Consider the following 25,206-nt stretch of genomic DNA (forward strand, 5'->3'; position numbering starts at 1 on the left):
AAATAAAAGATAGGTGCTGCAATATGGATGAACCTTGAAAACATTGTCATGAGTGAAATAAACTAATCACAAAAGACCAAGTATTGTATCAATCCATTTATATGAAATGTCCAAAAGAGGAAAATTCATAGAGACAGAGAATAGATTAAGGATTTCCAAAGGCTGAGGTGAGGAGGGAAGAATGGGGAGTGACTGCTAATGAGTAAGGGGTTTGATTTGGGGGTGATGCAAATGTTCTGGAATTATATAGTGCCAGTGATTGTTAATATATGACAAAATTTTGGATTGTACACTGTTAATTGGTGAATTTTGTGATATGCAGAATTATACTTATTATAAAAATAAACAATACATCTATATTTTTAAAAAAGGGTAAAATAAAAAGACATGGTGTCTGGGCTGGGGTGTGGCTCAAGCGGTAGCACGCTCGCCTAGCATGTGTGCGGCCCGGGTTCGATCCTCAGCACCACATACAAAGATGTTGTGTCTGCCGAAAACTAAAAAAAAAAATTAAAAAATTCTCTCTCTCTCTCTCTCTCTCTCTCTCTCTCTCTAAAAAAACAGACATGGTGTAATATATTTGTAGGAACATAGGTGTATAAGATAGACATTGAGCAAGTATGCTAGTGCCGTTGAATGGGACAGGAATTATAGGAGGAAGAAAAACTTGAATAATATATAAAATTGGAATAAATGATACCACATCTTATCTTTCATCTAAGGGTATTCACTGAAGATGAAATGGTGCAAAACATGAAAGGAACCCTGGATTAAGGAGAATATGGGGATCTATATACATGCACTTGGATGACATCCATATATAGATAATTCTTCATGTAATGGAAACATGATATTAACTAGGTATGGATGAAATGTAAGAAATGAGTTACCAAGCATAAATCAGGTTAGAAGTTCATTTTAAAAGACCAAATGAGTATTAAATAACCTAGGAAGAAGTAACAGAGAGATAGGAATGAAACAATTCAAAAGAAAAAAATATAGACAAAAAAAAAATCCAAATGGTGATATTGCTCTAGTTTTAACAATGATCACTGAGCTTAGAAACTCATAGATATTCTCAACCTTCATTCCTAAGCCTCATACTTTTCATGCAATTGAGCTTGTGTAGTAAGTGCCCAAATCAGGCTATTAAGTTGTAATTTACCATGGCAAATAAAAAAGCAATCTATGTGACAACACCCACAATGATACCAAGCAGAAACACAAAAAGGTTTTGATGAAAAATATATTTTAGTATAAGTAAAGCAGGGAAGAGAAAGTCACACTAAGACAGTCATTCTTTTGATCACGTGGCAAACATTTCCTAAAGTTACAATACCATTAAATCTAACTGGATGTGTGTTTTACACACAGGTATGGACACAACAGAACACACTTCTGATGAGCCTCTGCTCAAAGGCAAAAGGAGGCAAGATCTCCAAGAGATGCTGAGGCAAGTAGGACTGGATATTGAGTACTGGTTGCCCAAGCTGCAGCAAGGTCTGGGCTTGACCTGTCCTCAAGTCATAGAATACTTAACAGAAAAAGACCTCCAGAAACTGAAATCCCAGGTACAACATCCATGGGAGAAAAGGGCCCTGGAGAAGCTGGTTGCCCTGTCACATTCAAATAGTCTTCCAGAGTTTCAGGAGTCACCAGTGGGGATGATAATAAAAAAGCAGAAGCAGGTAGAACATTTGCTGCAGGAGCTGGGAAACTTCTTATTAGAAGGGAGGCAGAGACAGGAAGAGGCAGTGAGGAAAAAAGAAGCAGAGCTGAGGCAAGCCATGGAGATCCCTGAAGAGTACTGGCCAGTGCCTGAAAAGCCCCTCAGGGAAGTCATGGAAATCATGCAGAGACAACTCAGTCCCAAGGAGAAGACATTGTCTCACAGGCAAAACCTCCTGGATAGAGATCTAATAAGATGGGCATCTGGAGGGCTAGCTCTGCAAGGGGTTTACCAAACATGCAACCAAATGGACCTGATACAGAAGAGGGAGGAGCTAATCAGTGTCCCCAGTGATTTCTCCCTCTTTGGCCCTCAGCAAAGCACAAGAATGGAAACAAAACAATTTACATCTTTTCAAGAAGAATCCATGTTCACCCAGACAATAGAAAAGATGGGCTTCAGTGTAAGTGCCTCTGCCTATGGTGGAGGCTGGGGAATTCCAATAGAGACTGGAATGAATAAAATCAAGCATTCAGAATCCAAGGAAACACAACAAGCAAGTTCTGAGTGTACATATTTCTGCTCAACCAAGTTCTGCTATGTCCCGCTGGCCTCTTGCTACTTTCACATGAATGAGCTTCAGCTATCCAAGCCTGCCCTTCAGGAATTGAAATACATGGAAGTAGTCTTGGATCAGAGGGCAGACACAGATAACGTCTCCTTACTGAAGCAGAGGACTGAAATTTTCTTCCACAGGTTTGGCTCTCATGTAAACCAAGGTCCTATGCACCTGGGAGGAATCTATGGATGGAAGGCAATTTCAGAGGGATTCCAAAGTGACCAGCTGGCTGATGTGAAGCAGCAGGCAGCAGAGGTCCTGGATATTTACATAAGGGGAAGCTACAGTGGCTATCCAATAAAAGTTGCTGGGGATATAAGTGTGTCAGACTCACATTGCAAAACAGTTTCCCAAAGCCAAATTTTACAAAATCTTCAAACCAAAATCCAACTATCTGTAGCCCAGATAGGTGGCCCAACAGAAGCAGATAGCCTTGTCCAGTGGAAAGCTGGCCTTAGTTCCAGCAATCAAACCTGGTGTGTCATTGACCGGGGACTTCAGCTGGTGCCCGTTTGGGACATCATCCTCTCTAGTCACAGAAGTGACTTTAAAGATCCCCTTAAGATAGCTAACTGCCTGAAAGACAACTACACTGCTCTGACTGGCCTCAGTGCACAGATCCAGGAGGGAAGTGGATTGTTGAGTGCTGTGAAGGAGGCAAGAGTTTTCCTAGAGGAGGTAAAATCCTGGGAGGTAACTGATCCTGAAGTGCAGCTTCAAAAACTGATAGCATTCATGCAAACACTGAGTCAAAAAATAAATGATTATGACACTTGGATTAACCAATGTCTCACAGACTGGGACCTACAGAATTTTCTAGTAAACACTGTAAATTTTAGCAAAAATTCTTCCAGACATAAAATTACTTTCATTAAATCACAGTTGCGCACTCTTCTGGATCCCCACGTCTACAAAGTGACAAACTTTCCTCAGGCTCGCTCCATCATGCAATGGATCTACTGTAAGTCAGAGTCAGAGCAAGAGCAGCTCAACATCTCCCAATTTTCTCAGTTTATTGAAATCTTAAAGGAAACCCAGAATGAACTCTTTGAAGTGAATGTCAAGTGTGAAAACCAAGAAACAGAGAAAGAAGCTCAAAGAAAGTTCACCTATAAGGTCAGCTTAGCTCTCAGCAGCTTCCTGAATCACCTCCAAGCAACAGAGCAGACAGACACATACCTCTTGATACTTTCCATTGCAGCTGGTGCAGGATATCAGGTGGTAAGCAATATTTTTTGGTATCTCCTGGGCCATGATGAGCTAAACTTCCTACTGGATGAAATGCAAACTGCCTTCAATAAATACCAGGAGCTTAAAAATATTTCCACCTACAGAGCTCATGCATTCTTAGTGCTCACAGGTCTGACAGCCAAAGCTGGAGTAGTAGCTGTTTCTCCAGAAGAGAAGATACAACGCATGGAGTTTATGAGAAAACATATGGGTCAATTTATTTCTAAAGAAGTTGTACATGTCCTCTCTAAACTTGGGGCAGATCATGATTGGGAAAACCTAGAAAGAGACTTGAGGTTGCTCATTGATGGGGATTATGGAGCCACCATCTCTTCTTTGAAAATGGATGAGGTCAAAAGACAGCTACAAAATCTTCTCCATGAAAAAAAACAGCCCTGTGAATCAGATATTAATGCAATTAACACAAGTGAAATAATAGAAAACAGAGCCTTTCTAGATTTACTCCAGCGTCTTGGCCTAGAACATTACTACCCAAAAAGGTTGAGTAGAGCTGACTTCCATTTGATCTATAAGGCTTCTGTGTGCAACACCCAGCCCAAATCTGAACAGGAATTTCCCTTCTATTTCCTTCAGAAGCTACTGATGCTGGATTATGGACTGAGGTACCAGGTCTTCAAAGATGATGAAAACATAGAACATCAGGTCTCTTTAAGTGCCTCCAAACAGGAAAATGAGGCTATTGATCCTTATGAAGACTTTTTTGAAGATGGTGATAGTCTTACTAATCCTTTGAGAACAGAGTCCAGGCCCCATATTCACCCCATGGATATTCAGATGGCCATTTTTCACTGTGCAGATGATTTTGCCAGACAATATATTTTGACCAAATTATCCATCTGTCAATTTGCCCTGCCTCTCCTGGTGCCAAATCCCTGTACGTCTCAAATTGAATTCTCTCTCTGGTCTCTCAGACAAATTAGGAGAAGTTGGCAGGAAGGAAAGAAATCACCACAAGGGAAGAACAGTCACAAGAATCTTCATATGTGTCGTGTCTCCACTCCCATTGTGTCTTTCATTAGAGTAGGCAGTGGCCTGTCTGCTTCCAAATCTCAGATCATGAACTGTCTTCTCAGTGAACATAAACATGATGTGTTTTTCCACCGACACTGCAGAGAAAGCAGCAAGAATTGCCTCTTGATGGGGGGTGTGGTGGAAATCTGCTGGTTCTGCCCTGGAGGGGAAGAGGACAGGTTTGACAACTGTGTGACCTTCATGAACCTTCATGGAGATGCAAAGGAACATAAGAGGCAACTCACCTTCCTGCAGGACGTCTCTTCTCTCATTGTGGTTCTCATGTCTGCTTCTGATGAAACTAAAGAAAACAAAAAAATAGTCTGTGACCTGTGGCAATCATCAAGACCTCTGATCTGCTTACTTGATGACAAAGAAAAATCCAAAGCCAATAATGGTGGTAAAAGAGTGAAAATTGGCCTGAGGAATAGAAATGAGGCAGAATTGACAGAGGAGCTCATAACTACCATCAGACGTTTGCTACAGCTCTGTGACACTGCTCTCAGCATGGAGCACTGCTCTCCAATTGCTCGCCAGCAAGGATTTCTTATTGATGAAGACCAGAAAAATTGCAAGGAAGCCAAACAAAAGGCTGAGACCATCATGGACCTCCTAAAAGAAACAGAGTTGTCTCAGATGAAGGAAAATTTTCTACCCCTTCAGGGACAACTATGGCATCTTTGGTGTAAGAAGGACAAAGAACTATATCATTTGAGAGAAAAGGGGAATAGAAGCATTGAACAACACAAGAGTGATGTTGAGACAGATAAACAAATAATACGACATCAGCAGTTGACAAGAGCCTTTCCTCTTAAAGATATAATGGGATTTGTCCTTCAAATTCTCCATGAATATTCAGAAACTCACACTATATTCTACTTCTTGCAATGGATGAGTGTGTTTTTGGATAGCCTGACTGCAGAGCATTTGGAAAACTTGCATGAAAAACTAATTCATTTGTGGTCAAATGAACAAACAGAAAAGCAAAAATCCCAAACCAGCAACTTAAAACTCTGGCAAAATAAAATAGAAGCCATATCTACTGAGATTACTGACTGTACCTTGGGGATTGAGCAATTTCTCAGAGAAGTTGGCCAGATCTATGAAGCTCTGGAAGAAACTTCTGCCAAAAGAGAGACAATTTTTCTCTCCCTTCCCCAAATTGCTGCAGACCTGATGATATCTGGTGTCCCCATAGAGCTGATGGATGGAGATGCTTCCTATGTGCCCCTAAAGTGGGTGGCAGCTATTCTTGACAAGCTCTCTGAGAAACTTGGAGACAAACGTCTCTTTGTTCTCTCTGTCCTTGGCCTGCAGAGCTCTGGAAAGTCCACTCTGATGAATGCTCTTTTTGGGCTGCAGTTCACTGTAAGTGCAGGCAGGTGTACCAAGGGGGCCTACATGCAGCTCCTAAAGGTGGATGAGTCATCCAGAGAGGAACTTGGCTTTGATTTTTTGCTGGTTGTAGACACAGAAGGACTTCGGGCCCCAGAACTCAGCAACAAGTCCCAGAATTGGGACAATGAGTTAGCCACCTTTGTCATTGGGCTTGCAAACTTGACTCTGATCAATATATTTGGGGAGAATCCATCAGAAATGCAAGATATCCTACAGATAGCTGTCCAAGCCTTTCTGAGGATGAAACAAGTGAAAATCTCCCCAACTTGCATATTTGTGCATCAGAATGTAGGAGAAATGACAGCTAAAGACCGAACTACAGAAGGACGAAGGCGGTTAGAGCAGAGGCTAGATGAAATGGCAGCACTGGCTGCTAAACAAGAAGAATGCTCAGATGTAACCTGCTTCAGTGACGTCATCAAGTTTGATGTCAATACTCACGTGTACTACTTTGCTCACCTTTGGGATGGCAATCCCCCCATGGCCCCTCCCAATCCTCGCTATAGCCACAATGTCCAGGAACTGAAAAGTAGAATCCTTTTGACTGCCAAACAGGAATCCAGAGGAAGTATCATGAAAATATTAGACGTAAAATTCAGAGTCCAAGATTTGTGGAGAGCCCTGGTAAGTGAGAACTTCATTTTCAGTTTCAGGAACACCCAGGAGGTCATGGCCATGAGCAAACTGGAAACCATGTATAACCACTGGACCTGGGAACTCAGGAGTCATATGTTGGACTTGCAGAACCAGCTTCACAATCAGATTCAGAATAGAAAAATTCTGACACTTACAGCAAGCATGATTGAGGATTCAGTTGTAAAGATATATGAAACCATCAAGCAAGAATTTGAAAAATATTTTACTGAAGACACAGAGAGTTATATACTCATCCAGTGGAAAGCCCATTTTGAAAATAAGCTACTAGTCCTTAAAGACTCACTTATTTCGGACACTAAAAGAAAAGCCAATGAACTGATCAGTCTCAAAGAAAGTCAAGAACGGTTGGAACAGAAAAAGAAGGTATATCAAAATGAATTATTTGAGAGGAGCCAAAAATTGGCTTTAAGTGTAAAAGGTAAAGAATTGAGTGAAGAAGATTTACTTGAGAAATTCAACCAACTTTGGGGAAAATGGGTCTGTGAAGTGTCCTCAAATGTCCCTCAAGCCATGGAGCCTAACATTGATGTGGATGCTGAAAACATCCTTTTGGATTATTTCAAAAAGGAGAAAAACATAGTGGAAAAACTAAAGAGAAATACTGAAGAAGATTTTCATACAGATTTTGGAAAACATGTCAAGATGTATAAAGAATATTGTGCTTTCTCAAAGAACTTAGAGGCCTGTGATAAAGTGTCCATTAATATGACTACTGAACATGTTTTTTCAAGATTTGATGAAACGATTAACAGCATTTGGAGTCAACAACGTGATTATGATCAAAGTGACTTCCATAAAATCCTGAGAGTAATAGAAAATGAATTGAATTCTGTACTCACTAAAGACAGATATATATTTACCAGTGAATACAAAATCAAATTATGTTGGTGTTTATTTCGTAGAGCGTCAAAACATTTTAAGGAAATGCATAGGGCATTTAAGACAGTAAATGATCCTGTAAACTATCTAGAAAGCAAGAAAAATGATTTTTTCATGAGTTTCAAGATATCCTGCCAAGGTGCAACCTCTATCACGTCTTTTGTTGATTTTCTGTGGCACAAGCTCACTCCTGCTGTCTCTGACACCATATGGGAAAAAATGATCATTAAAATAACTGGGGACATGAGAGTTACCTGCCCTGCATTCAATGGAAACAGGGCTAACCTGGAGAAACACATTCTAATCTCTCTAGCAGAAGAAGAAAATTTTGACAATTATTGGCAGTACATGCATGATCCAGAATCATTCTTTAGGACTTACACTGAAAAGCATATTAAAATGTACTGTTCAGGCAAAGGTGGTGAAAAAATAAAAACTTTTTTCAAAATCTGTTTAGATGACATCAAGAATGCCATTCTCTCTGCTACTCATGAATCCACAGCAGTAGCTAAAGATACAAGCAGCACTGCATCTGAGTGGCTGGATTTGTTCTGTGACTACCTGGGGAACAAGTTGATCTTCCCACGAAGAGACTTGATAAGCATTGAACACCAGGAGATAAAAGATATGGAGTTTCTCAAAGAAGCCATGAGTACAGCTTTGGATCCTACAATGAAAAAAGTAGAACAAAATTTTTCAAGTAGGAATATAGATGAAATGTTTCCTGAAATTGGGAAAATCCTCTCTAAACATCTCTGTGGCTGCTGGAAACAGTGTCCCTTCTGTAAAGTAATATGTACAAACACAATTCCTAAACATGATGGAGACCACAGTGTTCCATTCCATCGTCCTCGGGCTGTCAATGGATCTAACTGGTATAGAACAGACCACTTTGTCATTGATTGCTGTTCTAGTTTAGTTGCAAGTGATCGTTTGTTTGCTTTGACAGATGATTGTAATATTCCTTATAAGAACTATCGGAAGGCTGGAAGGAATTTTGCCACATGGAACATCACCCCAGATTCATCCACCCAGCCATACTGGAAATGGTTTGTCTGTCACTTCAGAACAAAGCTGGAAGAAAAATATCAGCTAAAATTTGCAAATAGAGGTCAAATCCCTGATGAATGGGCAAAAATCACAAAGCAGTATGTGCTTGATGAGTTGAAAAAGCAATAATCCCCAATGAACACATAAGAATATTAGCATCTGAACAAAAATCAGAGTACATAACCAATCTTAAAACACATCCTCCTTATAACTAGAACTTTGAATAGTCAACTTTGTGAATAAAGTATGTAAAAATGGATGCTTAACATTTGGGGAGTTTGAGTGTCTATAAAATGACTTTATTTTTCTCTGCCTCAATTCCATCTGGATGAGAAAAAAAATTTACTAAAATAGGATCATATGACAAAATAAAATAAAATGTACTTAAAATACCTATGTCATGCTTTGAAATATTATTCTGAATTTTTAAAAAATCTATCTCAAAGAAACTCATCATTACACAAGAAATTAAAAGCCATTGCATGATTCTACAAATTCCTATAGAGTAACTGCATGGCAGTTGAACAAATATACAGGTCTTGACTGGAAACTACTAATGGACTTTAACTCCTTGAGTGAATATTTTTCACTGTTTCAATTTATGAAGAAAATTTACTAACTCTTTTTTTTTAAATCTTTTAAAAATAGCTTTATTAAGATAGAATTCACATATCATACAATTCACCCAATTAAAGCTATACAATCTAATGTTTTTCCCTTTGTATTGGCACATTATAATTATACATAACAGTGGGATTCATTACAATATGTTCATATGTGCACACAATAAAACAGTATAATTTGAACAATTTTATTCCCCAGTATTTCCCCTTTCCCTCCCCTCCCTCTCCATGATCCCTTTTGTCTACTTACTGGTCTCCCTTCTATTTATTTTTTAATTTGTTCTAATTGGTTATACATGACAGTAGAGTGCATGTTGACACATTGTATAGAAATGGAGCAAAACTTCTCATTCCTCTGGCTATACATGGTGCAGAGTCACACCAGTAGTGTAATCATATGTGTATATAGGGTAATAATGTCTGTCACATTCTACTGTCCTTCTCATCCCCACAGCCCCACCCCTTCCCTCACTCCCCACTGCACAATCCAAAGTTCCTTCATTCTTCCCTACCACACCCCCACTATGAATCAGCATCTGCTTATCAGAGAAAACAGTTGGCCTTTGGTTTTGGGGGGACTGGCTTATTTCACTTAGCAGGATGTTCTCTAGTTCCATCCATTCACCTGCAAATGCCATGATTTCATTTTTCTTTAAGGCTGAGTAATATTCCATTGTGTATACCTACCACATTTTCTTTATCCATTTATTTGTTGAAGAGCATCTAGTTTGGTTCCATAGTTTAACTATTGTGAATTGAGCTGTGATAAATATGTGGAGGTTTCACTGTAGTATGCTGATTTGTAGTATGCTGATTTTAAGTCTTTTAGGTATAAAGCAAAGAGTGGAATCGCTAAGTCAAATGGTGGGTCCATTCCAAGTTTTCTAAGGCATCTCCATACTGCTTTCCAACCAAGTTACCAACCCACCAGCAATGTATAATTATACCTTTTCCCCCTACATCGTTGCCAACACTTATTAGGCTTGCATTCTTGATAATTGCCATTCTGACTGAAGTGAGATGAAATCTTAGAGTAGTTTTGACTTTCATTTCTCTAATTGCTAGAGATTATGAACATTTTTTTCATGTTTGTTGACTGTATTTCTTCTTCTGTGAAGTGTCTGTTCAGTTCCTTAGCCCATTTATTGATTGGGTTATTTGGGATTTGGGAGTGTCAAGTTTTTTGAATTCTTTATATATCCTGGATATTTGGGCCTACTTTTTCTTCTATTAGGCACAGGGTCTCTGTTCTAGTGCCTAAGTATTTGATCCACTTTGAGTTGATTTTTGTGCAGAGATAGAGGTTTAATTTCATTTTGCTACATATGGATTTCCAGTTTTTCTAGCACCAGGTGTTAAAGAGGCTATCTTTTTTTTCAATGTATGTTTTTGGCACCTTTGTCTAGTATGAGATAACCATATTTATATGAGTTTTTCTCTGTGTCTTCTATTTTGTACCATTGGTCTATGTGACTATTTTGTGCCAATATTATGCCATTTTTGTTACTATTGCTGTGTATTATAGTTTAAGGTCTGGTATTCTGATGCTTCCTGCTTCACTTTTCTTACTTTGGCTATACTGGGTCTTTTACTTTTCCAAATGAATTTCTTTTAAAGAGGGAATTCAAAGGCTATATTTCAAGTGTTGTGCTCTCTGTTAGAGTTGTAATTCACTTGTTAATTTGGGAGATAGTCATTACTGATATTTTCTGGTATCATCCCCTAAATATGGATTAATTAATTCCTATGATGGGTGTGTACTCAAGGACAGATAAGTCTGTCTAAAATGGGAAAGAAAGGTAATCCTATTCCCCCTGAGATAGGGAGGAGCAGGGAGAGAGGAAGAGAAACATGTCCATTTTAAAAATAAGTTGCAGTGACAGAGAAAGCAAGGGCTTATTCAAAGCATAAAGTTCAAAGCATAAAGTGGACCACTGTTACACTGATTTCATATCACTCCAGTTAGAATGGCAGTCATCAAGAATACAAAAAAAAAAGAATACAAACAATAATACATGCTGAAGAGTATGTGGAGAAAAAGGGAAACTATTACACTATTGGTGGATTTGTAAATCAGTACAACAACTATGGAAATCAGTATGGCGATTCCTCAAAAGACTAGGCATGGAACCACCATATGACCAGCTTACCACTCCTCGGTATTTATCCTAAAGAATAATAGTCAGCAAATTATAGTGACACAAGTATACTCCTGATTGTAGTAGCACATTTCACAATAACTAAACTATGGAACTGAGAAACTGATGTGACTCCCTTTTGGAAAAACCAGCCAGTATCTCAAAGCAGGGTTGGTCCAAAGGTGGGGGTTGACCCTTATCCTTGGAAAACTGTTCCTAGGCACATAGCTACCTTGCTGAGTCATTTGTCCATAAAGACCAAAAGAATGCCTGAGGCCTAATTTTGGACCATAGCAACAACCAATCAGAGACAGGGAAGATAACCTGAAATACCAAGGGTCAGGACTCACTCCTCAGGACCTCTCTCTACGTTGGAAACAGTTGTGAGTCCAGGCTCCAGCTTGCAATAAAGACTCTTGTGTGATTGCATCAGATCTGGCTCCTAGAGTAATATTGGGGTCCCATGAATCTGGCATTTCAGAACCAGACTCACTGTCCATCATTAGATGAGTTTATAAGAAAATGTGGTATACGTACACAATAGAACTTTATTCAGCCAAAAATAAATATGAAATTATGTCATTTGTAGGAAAATGAATGGAACTTGAGAACATTGTGTTAAGTGAAATAAGTCAAACTCAGATGGGTAAAGGTCAGATGTAGAAATTAGAGAGGAAAAAGGAAAAGAAAGTGTGAAGTGAGTCTCATGAAAATTAAAGAAAGATCAATAGAGTAAAGGAAAGGGTTCAGGGGAAGGAAAGCAAGGAGGGAGAGGAGAAATATTGGGGAATGATATAGGCCAAATTCTACTGTTACATTGTGTGCATGTATGAATGTGCAAGAAATCCCACTATTATGTAAAATCACAATGCACCAATAAAAACTTGGAAAACAAAAATAATTTGAAGAGTGGCCAAGGTCAGGAATGTCACATCATAAAAATATCGTGCCACAAAATAAACCAAGAAAAGAATAAATTTATGTTTTGGGCTCTACTTTTGGTAGAATCCAAGTGAAGATACTAGGGAAGTTATATTTTTAATGCCATTCAAAATTAAATTTCTAAGTTTTCCTGTTCAATATCAATGTAATTTCTTTGTATACTGTTATTTTTGTCAAAGTTATTGCTTAGCTTTTTAATGCATTAATTTATCTATAAATTTCAAATATTTTTCTGTTGGAATAATATAATTTTGACCATTTATTTCTAATCATTGGATATTTCAATTAAGAAATTTATAAAATATTTTGTAAATAATTATAAATATCATTGAAAAAAATGTTAGGATAGAAATCAATGGAGAACCAAACCATTTTCACATATTATCATGGAAATAACAATTCCTAAAACTGATATGTAGTAATAAAAATCTGATCAAAATCACAGCAGGTATCTTGTGTGTGTGTTGAATTTGATAAGTTGTTTTGAAAATTGATATGACATACCAAGACATTACAAGAAAAAAGGAAAGAAAAGTGACTTGGGTAGAAAGAAAGCTTCGATTTGAGAATGAGATGTTTAATTTCAAGGCTACTATGTGGTACTAAGTCCCTGGGACTAGAGCACCTACCATGCACCTGAATGTTTTTCATTTTAGATATCAACAATAATATGGTTGAAGACCAAATTAGGAAGAACAAAAGGCACAATGCATAAGTTGGGATCATAGAAGGAAGGTTATGGACTTTGTATGCCATTTTTTCAGGACACTGTAGAAAATGTGTACTTTATTCTCCATCTTTTTTTAAAAGAAAAGAGAAAACATAATAATCAATCATGCAGAGTGTTCAGTCTTTCCAAGGCACTGCAACCCATGTCACTGGAGAGTGGGAGGGCCATCTGCGACCCCATTGCCAAGGTGATATGAACATATGTCCCACTGCTATCACTCTTTTGCATTTCTGAGAAAAATCAAAGACATAGAGATAGGATTTTCATAGCAATATATTTCCTTGTGGAATTATTTTAAATTGGGAAATCTGGGCATGAACTTAAAAAACCAAACAAATGAAAGAAATTAAATAAGTTATGAGATATTTACCTGATGAAAATTGTATGGCTATTACAATTAAAGTTCCAGAAAATTTCTCAAGGTACAACATCAATGAAACAGCAAAAAAATGACTTCTTAGTATATTCCCAATTGTGCACAATTCCCAACAGTATATACCTATGTATATATATGTATGTAAAATACATATAATATACATATTTTACATATATATGTAAAACCAGAATAAATTGTGAAAGGAAAATGAGATTACTATTATAGAATTAAAGTTACCTTTAAAACATATTTCTCTATTGTCTATATTTTTTAACCATAGGCAGGGATCACTTACCCCGGAACAAAATTAAATGAAATTTGTAATGAGAATTATATTGAAATATCAATTTTACAATATTGAATTGACAACATTATTTTGGTGTTTTTAATATTTTTAAGCTGGAAAATATTGTTTAATTTTTATGATAAGCGCAAGCAATAGACTTTAATGATTTTCATTAGCCCATTAAAGTAGAAGTTGCTATTACCTACACTGTATGGACCACTGTTAGTTGACATGGGGATTAAAATCAGAGAGGGGTCTTTTTTCAATTGATTCTTTAAGTGATACATTTTAAAAACATAAAAATTATACATGTCAATGGAATACCATGTAATATTTGAATTATGTGTTTATTGCACAATTTTTAAATCAGGTTAAACATATTTATTTCCTTGAACTATTATCATTTATGGTGAAAAATTTAATAATTCTTCTATTTTTTTGAAATGCTTTGAATGTTATTGCTGTCTATATTCACCATACTATGCAATCATACATTGCTTCTTGCCCCTATCTAATCATAACTCATAGAGAAGGATCTTGCACTTGTACAGTGCCCATAGCATTGAGATGTTGAAAAAAAATGAGAAAGAGAAAGAGGAACAAAGGATAATGAAAGAAGGAGAGAAAGCAGGGAAAAAGGTAAAGAAGGAGAGAAAATCTAAAACAGTTTAAAATATAAACATGAATATTTAAGTGGAAGGCTAGAGTTACTATGCTTACAACATAAACAAAGGTGAATTTTAAATTACAGTCGTAGTTAGGTAATTTTTATGGATGGTCTTATGAATGTTAGACACAGAAGGAATATTGAGTGTTTCAGGCAGGCACACTAAAGAGCACAGATGATTTGAAACATTGACTGGTTTGATTCATCTGCCACACATTTTGACCTCTACACTAGTCTACACACTCGAACATCAGGCTGAATAATCTTAAACATAAAGGAGATTCTGTTTCCTTCCCTGGAGCACTTCAATGGCCTGCTATAATATTTGTAATAAAATACCAACTCCTTTCTCTAAAAATAAGACCCAACATGATGTAGCCCTTTGTAACCTCTCCTGCCTTATTTGCAGCTCTTTCCTTTCTTTGAACTACAACCACACTGACCCTCTTCTATATTCTCAAGTTCAAGAGCTTCCTAAAGCTCTTGATTTGGCTGTCTCCTTATTTTTGTTTAATTTTTCTTGCTGCTCAGTTTACTATCTACCCTCTCACAAAGGCTATCCATGACCACTTTCATGTCACTTACCAACATCTGTTGTCATTATAAGTATTTATTCACTTGCTTATTGATCAATTAGGTGATTCAAAGATTCATTGCTTGCATGCCTCTCCCAGTGATTGTTAAACTTTATGAAAGTAGAAACATCTCTGTCAAGTACAACATTCAGTTCAATGATGTCACATAGTAGGAACTCAGAAGATTTTTTTGATTAGTTTTTGAAGCTGATATCATGAATGATGATTTAGACTAGAAAGAGTTTTTAAACATTAGCCCCATGAACCATTCAACTTCTTATTGAAAATGACCATAGGAACTTAAAATGAGAAAGAGGATTTCAGAGAAGCCATGGAAATATACCAGAAGACAGAACAATGATGTTGAAAAAGAAGCAGCAGATAGTGCACTCTTACTTATGGTCACATGAAAAGAACAATGACTTTGCTGGTAATAAAGATAGAAATTACAGGAGATGAGCAGGCTTTACTTAAAAAAGTGATGGCCACTTTTTTTCATGTCAAAATTGAGACTAAGGCAGAAAATTCAGTTAGAGAATGCCACAGGTGTTTACAATTAGGAAGCACAGGATCAGGCAGATGTTTAAATGGGGAAATAATTTGATATTGAGTGTCAAAAAAAAATGAAAGACACTTAATGGTAATTATTATAAAGCCAGCAACTGCATAGGGTTCAAGAAATACTATCCAAAGGGTTGTATATAATAGAGGTTTATAATGTTCCAGATGACTCAGATTCTATTTTTTTCTATATTTTTATTAGATCATTATAGAGGTACATAATGTTGAGATTCATAATTTCACATTTGTATATATGCACAACATAGCAATATAAATGGCTAATATTATTCCCCAATACTTCCCCTTTTCCTCTCCTATTTTGCTCTGCTATGCATTGCTTTTTTTCCTCTATTCTGCATGTTCTTTTTTAAATTTCTTTTGTTAGAGACTAAAATTCTTTGAAATCTGTATTTTAAAAATTTCATGCTCTTAAATTGACCAAACATTCAAATCAAAACCAATTTTATCCTAACCAACATCCAACAAAGTAAAACAGAAAATATTTTTCTTAGTTTGATAGTTGATTTTTATTGTGAACACAGGAACAATTGATTCAAGGCAGCCAACACTCACCTGCTTCTCTGTGAGTTGGAATGAAAACAGAAAGAGAGCAGATCCTCATCAAGGTGGGTGACTGAGAAGATGCTCAGTGGACAGAGACTTGGAGAAGCCCAGGCACTCTAGAAAGTGGAACAGAAAATGTGCCCTGCAGGAAGTACATATCAGCATGGGGGATGCAGCAGCAACTCTAGGTCAGGAGTAACAGAGAGGAAGGGAGAGACACAGTGGATGGAACCAGAACAGAAATTGAAACACTGCAGAAGGACATTCCAAACCCAGATGATCTGCAACCTGCAGAGCAGGCTGGCACTGGACCCTTTCTCTGCACTTTTGGTATACTATTGGTGCTCTAATGAGAAAACATCTTCAGATGGCTTGATCTAAGCTTGCTGATTCTGCAAAACAAAAGTGCTTGCTCAGTGAATACATCTCTTGAGGCTTGGCTTGGCCCCAGGGAAGGGAGCACCACTGAAACAAACTCACTAAAATCTCTTTCCAGTGGGAAATCAGTTGGTGATGTGAACACAGAAGAAGCTGCTTCCCCTTTAAGACTCAGGTCAGGCAGCCAGCTGAAGAGGCTCAGGAGTCTGAACAGACACACACATGATGACACCAGGAACCTGGGCTTGGAAGGCCAGAGTCCTAAGTGTGGATTGTGTGGGACCTAGAGCCTCCCTTTGCAGATTGTTACCACACTCACCCACTAGGCATCCCAAAGGACACCAGAGACCCAGACTGGCCACAGTGCTGGGCATCAGCCCAGTCTTTGAAGTACATTGGACTAATTATTTCAGAGAAGGTTTCTGCCCTTGCACATCACAGTGCATGCTAGCTCTTACTGGTGAATAGGGCAGATGAGAGCTATTCCAACTGGCTGCAGTTTCAATCCAATCTTGTTTGTTATCTGGAAAGTAAAACAAAAGTTAGGAAAAAGAGGTGAATAATCCCCATCCTCTGCTATCTCCAAGGATTGCATAAGACAAGGAAGGAAATGCCAATCCTTACAGGGAGCCAACATCCACTTTATGTGCAGGGTTCAACCCCTCAGCAGAGCCAATACTAGACACTTTGTTGTTTGGTATATACATACATACACAAATATATACACATAAGTGTGTGTGTGTGTACACACACACACATATATATGTATATATATACATATATATATACATATACATATATATATATATATATATATATATATATATATATATGCTGGGAGCCATTAGCCAAGTAGGTATGACAATTTCCTTGCCAGCGTACCCCATGTTGCAGTGACATTGAATGTAGGTGACCTTGCTCAAGGACCAAGGCGGATTAGGGCGTTCCTGGTTTAGGTTCCAGGTTTAAGGTTTAAGATTATTCCTGCTGGGAATAGGGCGTATCTTGCTGCCTGAGTTCCCCTTGAGTTCTCACGGGATTCAGACAGTATATTTTGGAGATAGAAGCCCAGTGGAGGTGGATTTGGGCAGAGAACGTGGATTTCCCCAGAACGTGTTTGTAGACGGCTGGTGTGAGTTCGGGAATAAAGAGCTGCTGTTTGAATCTACAAGCTGTGTGGTGGCTCGTGATTGTGTGCCCAGCCAGACTGCGGCATTTGTGCCCAGCCAGACTGTGGCATATATGTTTTGTATAAAACTTCTATATATAAACATATATATACACACACTCATTTTTCTCTTCTTTTACTCAATTTTCCTTGTAAGACTCAAATGTTTTTCTTTCCTTCTTCTTTTCTTAAGTTGTGGCTTTGCTTTTCTATCTCTACCTGCTTTCTTTCTTTTCTTCTTTCTGTATTTTCTAGTGTTTATGTTGTGTGCCTTTTCTTTTTTCTCTGGTGCTCATTTTTTTGTAATCATTTTTTAACCCTTAAGTTCATTCTATATTATCTTTGCCCCTGCCATTCCTAGTGGTGGTGGTGTGACATTTGTGGGTTTTACTCCATTTCTATATCTAATTGACCCTTGTTTGTCATTGTTTTTCCCTAGCTGTTTTCTTCATCCTATGTCATGTGGGAATAGAACCTGACACTTCAAATACACTGGGTATATGCTCTGCCACTGAATTATACGCACAAATCAGCTTAAAAAAACTGCACCTCACTGATCAGCTACAGGGAATTGCACCTTACTCCACCCAGGACCCAGTCCTATTCAAACCGTGATAGATACTTCAACTTAATGAACAGGAGAGGAAATAAGCCCCTATGTAATTACTTGACCCCAAGTAGGTATGGCTGGAGGGGGTAGTTATGGAGACTAGCTCCTGCATAATCTCCCCCACAGCTACAGCAGACCACCCTGCAGACAGCACACTGTTGACAAATATAGAGGAGTAACCTCAAACACTGCATCCCATATACTCTGCTGTCTTCAACACATCTACCTAATCTACCAGAGAGATCCCACTCTTGGGAGACCCACAGAGGAAGTGAAACCCTCAGACTCTGACACAGTTCTGTGTCAAAACTCACCCATCTTAGCCAAAGAAGCCTCAGGGAAACTACACTATTAATTCTATTTGGAACTAAATTCAACTGTGCACAACAAACCAATGGTTTAAAGAACATTATGAAGAGAAGATGGTGCCCTAAGAAGACCCTCATATAAAAGTGGAAAGCATACACAACCCAACAGATATGAACATCTCAACATAGAAACTCAAGAAATATGGGGGAAAAAAGGCATCAGTAATCCTCCAAATTTTTATAACTGACTAGTAACTAACTCCAAAGTTACTAAATTGCATGTAATGCTGGAAAAGGGCTTCAAAAGTATAAGATTTTAAATAGTTAACAAATTCAAATAACTTCAAAATGAACAGTCGAATTAAGGAAAACAAGGTAGCATGTGAAAGAGCAATTTAATAGAGCAGGATTCTATAATAATAAAAACTGAAGTACTGGAAATGCAAAGTTTAATATATCAAATAAAAACCACTTGAAAGGCTCATGATAGACGAGATCAAGCTGAAAAAATAATAGCAGGGTTTGTAGAAAAGGTTGATGAAATGTTACATTCAGAAATAAGAAAAAATAAGCATAAACAGAACATACAAAATTATGACACATGATTAAACAAAACATGAGAATCATAGGTAAAGATGAAGGGAGATGAGGTACAAGCTAAAATTATGAAAACTGTTCTATGAAATAATAGCAAAAATTTTCCAAAATTTTGAGAATGATATGGACATTCATGTATAGGAGTGATTTAGAACTCAAAATAGACATAACAAAAGAAGAACCTCTCTATGGTGCATTATATTTAAATTTCCAAAAGTACAGAATGAGGAATGAATAGTGAAGCTGCAAGTGAGAAATACCATGTCAATAATGAAGGCAGACCCATAAGAATAATAGCAGATTTCTTAGTAGAATCTCTAAAGGACGGGAGGGCATGGAACGATATATTTCAAAACCAGAAAGAAAACAACTACTAGCCTAGATTACTATACTCAGCAAACTCATCCTTCAGAATCAAAGCAGAAATAAAGACCTTCCAAAATAGGCATAAAATAAAGGATTTATTGACCACTGAATCAGTATTACAGAAACTACTCAAAGTAATCCTACATACAGAAGATGAGGCAAGATAAATTCAATCACAAGAGTACAAGAAAGAACTAATCTCAATTGAATAGTAAAGTATCAATGAGGATCAGAAATGATCAAATAGTATCAATTCAGTAAGCTTTCAAAACTCTAAGATGAATAAAGGAAAAAATAATGAAAACATCATTTGAAGAAAAAACCAAAATGATAGGATTTATCATACTAACCTGAATGTGAATGATTTTAATCTCTAATGTAAAGACACAGATTGACCAATTGGATTATTAAACAAGACCTTGGTCATGTCTCCTGGAGTCTCTGGGTAACCCAGAAAAGCTATTATTGCCTCAGGGCTTCTGATTTAAAACATTGCCTTCCAGATCTCATGCAACAAAGGTCTATCCTTAAAGCAACAAATGACTGGATACTGAATTTTCTGGGAAATAGAGAAATCGAGATTCTAACAAACTCTGGGTCTCTGATTCTCCATCTCCAGCAATTCCTTATTTTTGAGTGTTGGAGACAACATTCCACAAGTTCAGCACAACTACCAAAGCCACCCTAAGTCAGGATGGAGCCAAACATGTGCCTTTAATATATCCCATCTGCAAGACATGGTGGTTCCCCTTGTCTTCTGTCTCTTGTCAGTCACCAGGTAATGGAGATGGGAATTCCTCCCTGTGAAAATCCTTGGGACTAACTGAGCAGTATGGGAGTTATAGGCAATGCAAAGAGCTGAAGCAGGAAATATTCACAAAAGAATGGGGGACACTCTTCCTTTTGCCCTCTTCTGGCAAGCAGAGTCTTACCCATTGCAGCTGGAACATCCCTGAAAGGTAAGGAGAAAAGTCCTTAGCAGGCTAGAACTGAGGCCTCTGTGTCTTTCCCTGGGTTGTCTGATTTTTATTCCTCTTCTCCTTTCTTTCCTTGATGGCAAAGATCTCTCTAGATTTCAGAAGAGATTAATAGAGTCCCTTAAGGAAAAATTCATCTTAGACAAATTTTGAGCCTGCTTTAAGGATAAATTAGGGTAAAATCCCAGAAAAAGAGAACCTGCAATTTTGTCTGCCTTTCCTTCTTTAAACAATGCATTTGGGATCTGGAAGTCCCATTCACAAAGCTTGCAGTCAAAGCTGAGCTAGGAGTAGAAATAGAGTGAGGCAACTAGAGTACAATATTGAACCACTCTCAGGTGTCTCTCTTTCCTCTTACTAGACCTTCCCTTAGGTGGTCCCTTGGTGACTGGGATCTCTCTAAGATCCCCTGGGAGAATCAAGGAGAATCCCCCATTGTGTATCATAATAAGGCTAGAATTTTTCAAATCAAATTTAAGTTAGGAAACTGACAAGAAAAAAAAAATAAGACACAGGAACACTCAGAGAAGACAGGTGACAAACAACCTTCATTAACCAACAAACATGCCTGTCATCACTCATATTACAAATAGCATTTCTGGGAATAGAGAATGAGACTAGGAAATGAGACTGAAAGTCTGTTTTTAGTATTGGGGGTGGTCCAGCATTGCATGACACAGCCAAACTGTGGAATGAAGGGCTTCACCCATTTCAATTAAGACAAGACTTACTGAGATCAAACCATGCACAGGCAGTGTGTTCTTACTCTGAAGAAATCTCAGGGGGATCAGATAGTCTATCACCTATGGACTTAGCAATGGAAAAAAAGGGCATCAGTACAAGCTTCAGCACAAGAGGACAAGACAATCCTCCCAAGAGCTGTGTAGAGAAAGATTCCCCTCTAACCTCCCAAGGATCACTCACAGGAATCAAGGAGAGAAAGAATAAATAGGAGAAATGGCATACAGATTTATTTTCATGCAAAATAGGAAAAGAACAATCACAGGAGCATGTTTAACATTATTCATAAACATTTAAATCACATATTCCCTTTTTTATAGAGGAGAACAAAGAAGCAGAGAAAATTTTGATGGCTTATAAATTATTATGAGGTGAAAGAAGGGTCTCAGGGATGATCACTTTAAACTTTGAATGAGCCCAGGGGACAGAATTTTGTAAGATAAGTCTACACAGGTAGAGTTACATTCTCAGATTTATTTTTATTTTGTTTTGTTTTGTTTTTGAGATAAATAATGGAATTTGAGGATGGAGTAGAAGGCATCCTTTCTTTTGCAGTCTGGTCTTAATGCAGATAAGGGGAATTCCAGAGAGAGCTTCTCCCATTACATTAAGTTGGTCAGCATGCCAAAAAATAATGGGATATGAAATAAACATGAATAAGAGAGAACCTCCCACCACATAAAAGGAGAACTGGGAGATGTCCTGTTCTCAGTATTAATTCAGCTTCTTCTCACCTGTAAGTAGCCAAAGCCTGAGCTACAGCAGTGAGTCAACTGCATACCAGACCTGGGGAAGGAACCTATTCTTGGTGCACTTCTCTCTGAAGCAACCTGAACACAGACACTTAACATCAAGGATACAAGCAGGTGAACAGAAGGTAAGAAATACAATAAACAAAGAGATACAAGGGCAGACTCAAAGACTGAAATGTGAATAGAAATTGATAGCAATAGTCATCAGAAACTGTCAGTGAAACAGAAATTATGACATGGTAAGGATACAAATATGAATTTGGCATCTTCATTGTTCCAAAAAAGAGCTACAAATCTGGGATAACAGACAAGAAACAATTTGGTGATTTGTTTTATCAAATAAAAACAAATCCAGATTTAAGTAAAGAGATGCTGTATTTGAAAGATTGATTATTGCCACATTAAAAGGGTCTTTAATGTCATGTCCAAGTAGTTTTATTGTACCTTAATAGAACACAAAGTTTTCCAAATTTTATAACCAAGTAATAAGTGATTTAAATATGCTTTTTTTAATTTAGTGTGAAAGAGGGACCATAAAAAACAAAAGCCAAAAGTAGATGCAAGAGTTATTGCTACACAGTAGTCAAACAGGTCAAACTAATGTCCAATATGTAACAGGCAAAATAATGATCTAAAAATTCTAGGATTTTTATAATCTCTTTGCTAAATCTCTAGTCCTTATTAGCTGTGTGATCAGAATTGCTTAAAGACCCATTATCATGATGGATACAAAAAGGGAAAGATAACTGACAAATTCCTGAGAATGAACACAATGAAAATGTTGGTGAGAAATCCCAATTTAAAATATCAAGATATTAGATTTATAGATAATTCATTTTAGGAAAAGAAAAGTGCAAAAGTGAGACTAAATAATAAGAACTATCATGGAATGCCATCATCATTTCATTTCATCAGCGATCATTTGTTGAGCCAGATATACTGGTTTCAATATTTTTTTGAGTAAGATTTCTTGTGCAAAGTGAAGCAACCATGAAATTAAGAAGCTCAATATATATATAAAACAAGACTGAATGGAGGTAAGTAGGAGAATAGGAACAGGATTTAGAGGGCAGACAGTTGATAATGCAAAGAGGTTAGGAACACTCCCTTGGCGATGTAGGAGAGGGAGAAATCCCCTATATAAAACCTTTACTTGTTATGTGGATTCTTTGACTAGATCTAAGAAACAAATTAATAAAAGGCAGATTGAAAAGAGAAAAGCAGGAAGTTTCATTAAATTTATGAGGGCATGGGGTTCTTCACAGGGAGTGAAGGCCAATGAAATGACCAATGCTTTTCATACCCTTCAGAGAAAAGAAAATACATTTGGAAGGGATGCCAGGACAAATGGATCTCTAAACTAGCATAATAAATTCTAGAGATGTCATGAAGCTTTATGGCAGGGGAGAGCGGAAAAGCTAACGGAAGATAAGAGTTACCCCAAAGAGTTTCTTTATCAGGTTCATTACCACCCTAACTACCAGTCCTGACCTTAGCATGGTGAGGACACTTCTCTGAAGATAATTGCTATGGCTTGCTGAATGTAGGAAAAGACAGTCCAGGTGGCTCTTTTTGAAGTCACTGTTTTCAGGTGATTTGAAATAATCAATATACCTACTCAGCATATTTTGAGATCTCCTACCTTAACTTTTTGAGAAACCAGAGAGAAAAACATAAAAATAGATTGAGGTAGTGTTAAATTCTAAGGTGGGAAAGGTGTGTCCAGATGGCTTCCACATTACCTAGAATTACAAAATGAAGTAACCAAAGGCAAGAAGAAACTCAAGCAATACTTTATCTAGTGTAGCTCTTCCTGTGCCCCTGGCTTCCTTCCAGGCTCCTGGATTGTAGGTTAAGGGAAATGTTTACCCTTCTAGACCTTTTCTAATCTCTCTCTCCAGCTCCATTGAGTAGGAAAAGGGCCAGCACTTAGAATTCAATAACTCCATAAGTTAGATATTCAATTATAAGTATATGAAGTTTAATGGTACAGATTAGGGGAAAATGTCAAGTCAAAGAGTCCAAAAGACTGGGAAGATGGAGCTATTACAAGTTATTTTTGTCAGTTATTTTTCTTTCTTTATGGAAAGCATATAGTATTGACAAGCATACATTTTTTTTTGTATTGACTTCTTTCTCACAACTCAATGTTGTGAGATTAAGCCATATTGTTATGTGTAGCCATGATATTGGTTTTCATTGTTGTATTAACATTTTATTGTATAAATGTGTCACAATTTACATATTCATCTGGATGTGGATATACACTTGGGTTGTTTTGTGTGATTTTTATGAATAGTGCTGCCATGGACTTTTTCATGGATGTGTCTTGATGCATATGTGCATATATTGGCATATACCTAGATGTGGAAACCTCGGCTATTTCCCACCATTTCATTTTATGTATATCCATGATTTCTCGATCCTTTTGTATTTTTTTTCTTACCTACCTTTGTGGTACTTACTGAGATTTATTTCATTTTATTATTCCATTAAGTCAGGATGTCTCACTTTGTTTTGAATGTGTCACGAGTACTCTCCATTGACTTTCAATACATTAAATTCATTCTCTATCAAATTCACACATGTTCACTCTCACCACATGTACAAATGTGCGCGCGCGTGCACACACACACACACACACAACTTTATCCTCATTCATGCAACACCATTTCCTGCATTAAACTAGCTGGGATTTTACTAACCATTTTTAATTTCCACATTATACAACAATAATTATTTATACTAATAGTTTTCCTTGTTCTTTTACAAATTTTTTATCTATATAATCTTAGGTTTCAACTCATATTCATTAAAAATATTAAAAATGGTTCTGTATTATCATAGAGTATCAGTGCTGGTGCTGACATCCCCATATCAGTCTGATTTTAACTACTCTGGAAATAACAATGTGCTCTTTGATGTATCCACTAAACTTTTGTTGTTGTTTGTTTATTTGTTTTGTTTTTTGGATGCCATATTAAACCTGGGGCACAAAACAACTAAGCCACATTCCCAGCACTTTTTTATATTTTATTTAGATACAGAGTCTTGCTAAATTGCTGAGGACCTTACTAAGTTTCTGAGGCTGACTTTAAACTTGTGATCCTTCTGTGTTAGCCTCCAGAGCCACTGGGATTACAAGTGTGGGCCACCATGCCTGGCTCCACTTGAGACTTTTCTCTTTATTCTAGGAGTAGGTAATTTCTATCTGGACATATAAACAAAATAATAAAATTATTGTTGTTATTTTTTGTGATGAATGTTTGATGTATACTTTCAACATGAAGAATCAGACCATATTGCTCTGGAA

At 37.3% G+C, this 25,206-nt stretch overlaps 2 protein-coding genes across 3 annotated transcripts in view; both read left to right on the top strand.

Moving 5' to 3' along the window:
- The window catches only part of LOC124088586 (interferon-induced very large GTPase 1-like), a 29,275-nt gene extending 16,594 nt beyond the window's left edge, over positions 1 to 12,681 (top strand). Inside the window, exon 2 of the mRNA XM_046438287.2 lies at positions 1,375 to 12,681. Coding sequence (XP_046294243.1) covers positions 1,377 to 8,663 — 7,287 coding nt within the window. The 5' untranslated portion in view covers positions 1,375 to 1,376 and the 3' untranslated portion in view covers positions 8,664 to 12,681. The remainder of the gene's footprint in view (positions 1 to 1,374) is intronic.
- Positions 12,682 to 21,851: 9,170 nt separating this feature from the next.
- LOC124088640 (interferon-induced very large GTPase 1) overlaps positions 21,852 to 25,206 on the top strand; it is a 76,742-nt gene continuing 73,387 nt past the window's right edge. For both annotated transcript variants that reach the window (XM_046438374.2, XM_046438376.2), the window contains exon 1: positions 21,852 to 22,018. The gene's annotated coding sequence lies outside the window, so the exon portion shown is untranslated. The remainder of the gene's footprint in view (positions 22,019 to 25,206) is intronic.

The sequence above is a fragment of the Marmota monax genome, unplaced genomic scaffold, assembly GCF_021218885.2.
Source record: "Marmota monax isolate L192 unplaced genomic scaffold, Marmota_monax_Labrador192_F-V1.1 WCK01_AAM20220418_F8-fsc00061, whole genome shotgun sequence".
Classification (NCBI taxonomy): Eukaryota; Metazoa; Chordata; class Mammalia; order Rodentia; family Sciuridae; genus Marmota; species Marmota monax.